Genomic DNA, 8308 nt, shown 5'->3' on the forward strand with positions numbered 1-8308 from the left:
TGGGAGCCTTTTGGAACTGGTTATCATTAACGTCCGATTCTGGGAGGACACATGGCTTGGCACGATACCACTTGCATCTATATGCTGCGGCCTTGAAACAAAACTGCTCGGTTGCCTCTCAATGGTGCAGGCGAGCTCTGAATTGGAACATCAAACGTAGAGGCCCCTTTGACTAGACAGCGAGAGAACCAGCTGGAGATAACTTCGGGGTAGTCTTACATCTATTAGACCAGCTCGGATTGGGGATGCTCACTACAAGAAAATACACTTTCAGCGACCACTTTCGGCGACTACATGAATCGTGGTCGCGGCAAATAAGGCTATTTGCGACCAACATCCTTATTAGTTACTGAATGGTTGTCCTACACCGACGAAATGGATATTTGGTCGCGGAAAAGCAAAACCAAGTTGGCGGGGTGGAGGTAAACGTTTGGCGACTAACGTTTCGTTGCGGATAATAAGGCTATCTGCGACCACCATCCTTGTTAGTTACGGAATAATTATCCTACACCGACGAACTGCATATTTGGTCGCGGAAAAGCAAAACCAAGTTGGCGGGTGGCGGTAAAACTTTGGGCGACTAACGTTTGGTCATGGAAAAGAAGGCTATCGGCGACCAACATCCTTGTTAGTGACGGAATAAATATCCTACACCGACGAAATGCATATTTAGTCGCGGAAAAGCAATACTAAGTTGGCACGAGTCCAATATTTCGCGCGGGCTGGAGGTAAAACTAACGATGTTGTGCTAGCCCCTGTAAAATGTTAATTTCTAAGTTCAAAAAAAGAAAAAAACTACTTATTTTCAAATGGTGCCATTTGACATCTTAATTCACTTAGGCATGCATATTCTTGTCTCTTCGGCTAAATCTCAATCCCACAACTTTTCTTCATACTTAAATTCTTTTTTTTATTATTATTATAATATAATTTTAAAAGCTCGAGCTCGATGCTTGACTCTTATCAAATAAATATATAGATCGACAGGATACGCGACATGAGGACGTGGCAGGAACGAAAATTTGATTAAAAATATATAGAATTCTTGGACATCCTACGGGCAGGATCGAAAATCCGCTCCGAAATAAATTTGCACGCATCCTTTTTAGTTACTGAATGATTGTTTTACATCAATTAAATGCATATTTGATCGTAGAAAATCAAAACCAAGTTGGTGCGAGTCCAGTATTTCGTGCGGGCTGGAGGTAAAAGTTTTAGCGACTAAATTTTGGTTCCTAAAGGTTCTTCTGTAGCGACTAAACCAATTTAGTCGCGAAAAGTATGAATGCAGGGAAACCAAATAAAAAAAAACCTAATTCCCTATTCTCCTTTTCACCCGCACGTCGCCTTCATCCCGCCTTCACCCCGCCTTCACCCTGCCTTCACCCGCACGTCTGCACGTCGGCATCGCCCGTTCGCCGGTTCGCCCGTTCGGTCATCCCTTCGGCGTCGGCGTCCCAAGGTACGTTCTCTTCTCGATTTTAATTTAGCAGAGGCCGGGAGGGAGAGGGAGAGGGAGAGGGAGAGGGAGAGGTGGCCGGAGGTCGTCGGGAAATTAGGAGGCCAGCCGGGAGAGGATTGATAAGCTGGGAGAGAAACAGAGGCCGGGAGGGAGAGGGAGAGGGAGAGGTGGCCGGGGGTCGTCGGGGGTCGTCGGGAACCAGTGGAGGCGAGCCGGGAGAAGAAGAAACCCTTTTATTTTGCAGAGGCCGGGAGGGAGAGGGAGAGGGAGAGGGAGAGGGAGCGGTGGCCGGGGGTCCTCGGGGGTTCTCCTCCTTCGCCGCCGCCGCCGCCGCCGCCACCGGGGAATTTGGAGGCGAGGCGAGAGAAGAAGAAACCGACGAGGGCTTCTCCTCCTTCGCCGCCGCCGCATCCACCGCGGAGGGCTTCTCCTCCTTCGCCGCCGCCGCCGCCACCGGGGAGGAGATTTGGGGCTAGGTCCTTTTCCTAGGCCGGCAGGGAGAGAGAGCGAGGAGGGATTTGGGGACGGTGGTTTTGTTTTGGGTGGAGAGAAACAGAGGATGTTTTGGTCTTGGTTTTCCTTCCCTCACGTTACTCCGATCCAGTGGGCCATCGGGAAGAAAGATAGGGGGATTGGAGAGGGTGGAGATTTTTTTAATTTTTTCTTCCCATTTCTATTTGGGTTGAATGGTTGCCGTGCTGTGGTATCGAAGGGGAGATGGGAGATGGGAGATGGGAGATGGGAGATGGGATTTTTTTTAAACTAAATATATTTTCATGCTCCTATTCAAGAATTATAAGAACGTCTTACATATGAAATTGCACAATATGAAATTGCACAATATGAGATGGAGGCACAATATGAAATTGCATTACAAGCATGTTAAGAACGTCTTACATGTGGATCCTTATAGTCATCCATACGAACATGTGACTCAAGAGGATTGGCGCCACTTAATTGACGATGTGTGGAAAAGCAAAGAACACAAGGTAACTTACATATTTAGTGCTTCAGAGTTTATAAGTAAAATATTTGATCATAATGTTTTCTTTAGATTTTTAATTTGTATTTTTTTTGAAGGTGAGATCAAAAGCTGGCAAAAAGAATAGGAAAAAGCTTGAGTACAATCATTGTTTAGGATCTCGGTCATTTGTTGCAACAATGACTATACAGGTAATATATTTTTGAGTATGTACTGGCTATATTTTTAGTGAATTGCCTGTGAAACAGTCTATGGGATAGTTTTGGCTATTGTAAAATAGATAATTTGCTGCAAGTAGATTTTTTATTCTAGTTTGCTGCATGTATATTTTTGGAATCATTTATGCAAGTAGATCTGACAGTTATTCTAGTTTTTTTATTATATAGTGGCTATATGCTAATCTAAATTACACTTTGCAGCCGGAGTTTAATGGTTCTGAAAACCTTGAATTTCCAGAATTCTATAAGAAAACTCATACCAAGAAGAACAAAGAGTGGATTGATCCTATTTGCGCCGTGAAACATGTAGGTATCTAAAATCTCAATAATAATTTAAATCACTTTATGCTTTTGCAAGATTATATATACATTTAATTCTGTTGTTACCTTTGCATTGACAGTCAAAGATGTTGAGCTTGCGAGAAGAATCTTCCCAATCCGGTGTGCAATTAACATCAGAGGAGATGTCTAGGCAGGCACTTGGAAAAAGGAAGAGATACATTCTTGGATTTGGGGATGGGCCGAAGCCCTCTTCATCTTCTTCCACACCTAGTCGTGTGTCACAAGACCATGTTGGGGAGTTACAGAAACTTAAAGCTGAGATGGAGGAGATGAAGATGGAGCGTGAGATGGAGCGTGAGGAGCTGCGGAGGCAATTGGAACAGGAGAGGAGAGAGCGTGAGGAGGAAAAGAAAGAGCGAGAGGAAGAACAGAAGCAAATTGCACATCTTACAAGTTTGGTGACAGAGTTCTTAAAGGAAAAAACTCAAACGCATAAGTCGTCTATCCATCATGATGGGGCCATGTCATCAACTGGTGGCACAAATACTCGTTGGTATGTATTCTCATTTATATTACGTAGGTTATTTAGAGATTTGGACCAAATTAAGTGAAATATCATTGTGAACTTATACTTGAATTTTAGTTTATTATTTTTCACATGTGGTTATTGATTGTGTATTCTTTTTTGCTTTCTCAGATACATGGTGGAGTTATGAGCATGTGAATCTAGTTTTTGGTACATGGATAGCTTTTGTTCAGATGATCATGGTGGAGTTGTCTACAAGCAGAAATCAGTTTTTTGTTTATTCATATTTTTATCTACATGATGGTTGTTTGGATGAATTGCAAGATCAGATATTTTGGGATTTTTAATTTACATTTTGATGTGTTTGGTGATGATTATCACCTTAACATATGGTATGGATGAAACATTTTGATGAATGGTTAATAGGTTTGCTTGACTTTAGACTTATAGATGATGATATTTATAATGAATGATTATGGATTCTCCAACATTGTGTATACTTCTATTTGGATGAGCAAATGTATTGTGCAATATGGATAATGGATAGGCTGTGTTGGTTGTACAGGATTTGGAACGAGCCCAAAAATAAATATTAAGCTTATAATTTGAATTATTAATTAAATACAGGTTAATACTTTCTGCCACCAAAAAATGTTTGTTGCCAATGCATTCCAATACATTCTACGACCAAACTATTGGTGGGGGAAGATAGACATTCAGTGACCATATTTTTGGTAGCGGAAGACAAACATTCCACGACCAACTATTTGGTCGGCGTGGGAATTAGCGACAACAAATTTGGTCGCTGAAAAGTTGCTTCGGCAACCAAACGTTGGTCGTTGTTGGTGTACCTTAGGTGACCACACAATATTGGTCGCCAAAACCTTTCAGTGACTAGGGTTCGGCGACGAAGAGTATTCTAGTCGCGAAAAGGTTTCGGCGACTAAATATGGTTATTCGGCTACTCAAATCTTAGTCGTTGAATATGTATTTTCTTGTAGTGGCTCAATATGGAAGCTCACTCAAAATGACATCTTCTCAGTAGACTCATGTTACAAATTTATTAGTGATGGTGGCCTCAAATGCCCATATCGTATATTTTCACTAAAAAAGAAATATATTTTGGAGAAATCTCTCTCTAATGTTTCTTGTAGATATCGTCGTCCCTATTGCCACCGTTTTTTGTCGGTTTTCTTTGGTATTTTCAGTTTAATTCATCAAATCCTTACTAAGGAAAGAGGTTTATCCTTAGCAAGAAATGGTTTGCAAATCATCAAACGAAATAAACATTTTGCGAGGGGCTTCTCCTCTTTCTTTCCATTCAACTTAAAGGAATAGTAAGGGTCTTCCACTCGCGTTTCCTTGTATAACACGAACTTTGAAGTCTTCCAGCTCTCAATGCAGCTCGGTTGGTGCACTGGTGGTGAACCACAAGCCACTCTTGCCTCCTATGGTTAGCTGTGTACCATTCAGGAAACTCATGGTGAAATCCAGTTGATGTATTTCTGAGAGATCATAGATGGTACCTAGTGCTCCTAGGTGACCAACATTTACCCCCCTTCTTACAAGATTCAAGATCTTCTGCCTATATATGCTCCCAGAATTACCACATAATGAAATGGGCCAAATAAGAACTTCACTACTCTACAAAATTATTTGTCTTATGCCCATCTACATTTTTAGCACATGCACCGAAGGAAATAGCTAATTTCTTTTAGCATCTAGAAATAAGACACAATAGCGTCTTAAGGAAAGGCAAGGATCATAGCAGAAAAGGAAGCGAAAAAAAGGAGCAAAAAAGAGGGCAAGGTTCTTTGAAAAGCCCTAGCAGTATCCTAGCCTGCACGATTTAGACCAAATGCAGATATAAAATCCTTGTTAAAACCACTAGAAAAAGATCTTGGCCCAAACAAATGCATATATATACATTTAAACCCTCAAACCACCAGACATAGTTAACACCCTTCTTAAACAAAATAACTCAGGAGCGATCTTACTTAGAAAATTTCAAGAGGTCAGCCTCACAGCCAAGATGCTGCAATGGGAACCTTTGAACTGATGAACCCATGTCCATGAGCTGAGATAATGGGTTGCATTTGCTCTGGATGAGGTGGTCCAGGTTCTGGTGGGACGCAAGGAGCTTGTCCAAGATTGACCAATCTCCAGTGAACCTCTCGTGTGGGAGATGCCCTCCACCATTACCCGATGTCAGCTTCATGAGATTCTGGGAGCACTCGAGGTCGAGAGCGTTCATGGAGACCGGAGACATGAGAGGAGGGATGGTGGATTCAGAGCTCAGCAGCTGCGGAAGATGCATGCTGTTGTCAAAGGAGAAGTTGCACGGCAGCTGGAAGTTCTGCTTCTGCTCCATGGAAACATACCCGTTTGCCCTCAAGGGATCAAGCAGGTCATCTTCGAGTATGGCTTCGGGAGGGAAGCCGCGCTGATGGTTTTTCTTTTTGAATACCCTACAAACAACCCATCCATCTTCCTGCAGTAAAAATATAGAGGAACAACTAGTCTCATAAAATTTTAGCATAAGGGTTAGGATGGGAAAAAAATGGAGATATCATTTATTTTTGAGTGAATACGAGGAATGCTTCTGCAGATTATTATGAAGGTTTCAAATAATAAAGTTAAAGGGAAACATGCATAGAACCTCTAGCTTCACCCAAGGAGACTGCCGTTTAAGAGAGTCGAGAACTTTAGGAAGATGGATACAGTGAGAAGATACAGCTCATAAAACAAATGGACAAAGACAAAACCTCCAAGAAAACAACAAAGATAAGCATAGAAAAAAGCATCGAAACAAGATCAAAGACCACAGACCAAAACCAGTGTAAAGTTCAGCTGGGTTAGTTAAGTTTCAGTTAAAACAGTGCTCAACTTTCTCAATACACATCATCTGAATAAATAGGGTATTTTTTGGCTTATTTTCCCACTGTATGTTCTCTGATATAATTAGGACCACTCTGATGAAAAAAGGAGGGAGGAAAAAGGAAAGATAATGGTAACTAGAGAGTAACATAATGACTGCACAAATATGTTGGGTAAATCTATGGACTATTATTGATGATCTAGGGTTTCTTGTGCCAACTGTAGTGATATATCATGTATTTTAGTTTATTACCATCAACATAACTCAAAGTAAGCGGTGCATCTGTAAGAGAGTCATACCCCTAGGTTTAAGTCCTTAGGTTGCAACAAGAAATGAAAAAAAGAAAAGATCCAGCCATGCATCAGAAGGAATAGATTGCCGTTGCTAGGCTTGGAAGAACCGATTTATGATACCTGGACCTCTGTACTTTCATCATCAAGGCGGTACTCATGCATGATCCAGTCAGTCTTCTGGCCATGAGGTGCTCTCCCGGTGTAGAAGACTAGGGTTTTCCTCATGCCAATCCTCTTTGAGTTGCTGAGGTGGATAGATTTATCCCTCCCTGTTGCTTTCCAGAAACCGGCAGTTGTCGCCCTGTTGGTGCGTGTTCCGGTTGGGTATTTCTTGTCTTTGTGGCTGAAGAAGTACCACTCATTTTGAGGCCCGGATCCAATTCTACACTTGTCTGCATGACATCAGTAACCATTTAGCTTCAGTTATGAACATGGAGTGAACTATAATAGCTCCATGAGTTCATATTGTAAAGTTTTGTCTTCTAAGGTGTTATGGAGGTAACAAATCAACAATCAATAGAAGATTACCCTCCCTTGAGCAGCTAAAATAGGATTAAACACTGACAATCTTGGGCATCTGCCATTAATCTTTACACAAATCATCCTAAACCACCACCCCCCAACCCACCAACACGCGCACACACACGCATAAAAAAAAGAGGAAGAAGAAGGATCTTTATATAGATCATATTAGACGAGGAGTAATTAACATGGAAGAACAAAATATCTAACCTTTAAGATCCCATGGTTCGAGTTTGTTAAGATCCACATCTCTTATAACATCAAGATCTATAGCTTCATAGGCCACTTTCTTCCGCAAGTAATAGTAGAGGAGTTCCTCATCTGTTGGGTGGAATCGGAAGCCCGGAGGCACGGTGAGCTGCCCGTTGCCTGGAAGCATAATTGCCTACTCTATGATCTGAAAACATAAGCAATGGGAACCATAAAAAGTAGAGAGAAGAGTTGGAATATGTATCAGAAAACTAATTACTTAATTTTTCGAGTTGTATTACAATGGAAGGAAGAGATGACTACATTTTCTACCACATCACATATGGCTTAGATGTTAGTCATGGAGAATAACCTACTTTTCATATTCTCTCCGCATAAAACTCAGGGAATAAAAAAAAAAAAAAAGAACTCAGACAGAAGGGAAACAAACCTTGAAATTAGAAGAGAAGGGCTTCTTCTCTTCTCAGCAGCAGCAGCAGCAGCAGCAAAGGACGGACAAGAAAGCCAAGAGGGAAAGGAAGCTCTTGGCTTGATGTTCAAGAAGATGGGTTTTAAGGGAGAGGAGTTAGGGTTAAGATAATCTTGCGACCCGGCTAGAAAAACAAATAAAATATAATTAAAACAGAAGAAGGTGGGGGGCTAGATGTAATTATAGCTGTTAAGAATATAACCATAGGCCTACAGTCAGAGGGCATGGGTTTTGGATTTTTCTGTGGAGTCTAATGAGAAGAAGGGGAGTTGTCTGTTGAATAGGGGACCTGCCCCAAAATCGCCTCATAAGGAGTAGGGAGATGTCCAGAACTGACAAGGGAAAAGAGGATCCAGATAAATCATGCAGTGGCCTTTTCATGTGACAGACTCAGAGGGAATGAGGGAATCACAACTCTCATTCCACATTCCCTTTCTATTCTCTATTCCTCTTCTATTCCCATCTT

At 41.6% G+C, this 8308-nt stretch overlaps 2 protein-coding genes across 2 annotated transcripts; one reads left to right on the top strand and one right to left on the bottom strand.

The window, feature by feature from the left end:
- Positions 1-1325: 1325 nt before the first annotated feature.
- LOC148702513 (uncharacterized) lies at positions 1326-3969 on the top strand. The gene is made up of 6 exons (XM_089930915.1): positions 1326-1462; positions 2376-2451; positions 2543-2635; positions 2864-2968; positions 3064-3497; positions 3642-3969. Coding segments are annotated over exons 3-6 (552 nt in total). The 5' UTR covers positions 1326-1462; positions 2376-2451; positions 2543-2623; the 3' UTR covers positions 3643-3969.
- A 1349-nt stretch (positions 3970-5318) lies between these two features.
- Positions 5319-7957, bottom strand: LOC103702985 (protein SOMBRERO-like). Its single transcript, XM_008785661.4, has 4 exons — positions 7804-7957; positions 7374-7560; positions 6762-7033; positions 5319-5961 (listed from the first exon to the last, which is right to left on the bottom strand). The coding sequence occupies exons 2-4, from the start codon at positions 7540-7542 to the stop codon at positions 5464-5466; spliced, it is 939 nt and encodes a 312-aa protein (XP_008783883.2). The 5' UTR covers positions 7543-7560; positions 7804-7957; the 3' UTR covers positions 5319-5463.
- Positions 7958-8308: the final 351 nt, after the last annotated feature.

Source organism: Phoenix dactylifera, chromosome 5 (genome assembly GCF_051530095.1).
Source record: "Phoenix dactylifera cultivar Ajwa chromosome 5, Ajwa_hap1_PhDact_Kaust_v1.1, whole genome shotgun sequence".
NCBI classification, from domain to species: Eukaryota; Viridiplantae; Streptophyta; class Magnoliopsida; order Arecales; family Arecaceae; genus Phoenix; species Phoenix dactylifera.

Coding starts and splice junctions, on each gene's coding strand:
- LOC148702513 (XM_089930915.1), top strand. Junction 2,969..3,063: donor CTATTTGCGCCGTGAAACAT/GTAGGTATCTAA, acceptor TTGCATTGACAG/TCAAAGATGTTGAGCTTGCG.
- LOC103702985 (XM_008785661.4), bottom strand. CDS start 7,542: ATGCTTCCAGGCAACGGGCAGCTCACCGTGCCTCCGGGCTTCCGATTC. Junction 7,034..7,373: donor CGAACCATGGGATCTTAAAG/GTTAGATATTTT, acceptor GATGTCATGCAG/ACAAGTGTAGAATTGGATCC. Junction 5,962..6,761: donor ATGAAAGTACAGAGGTCCAG/GTATCATAAATC, acceptor TTTTTACTGCAG/GAAGATGGATGGGTTGTTTG.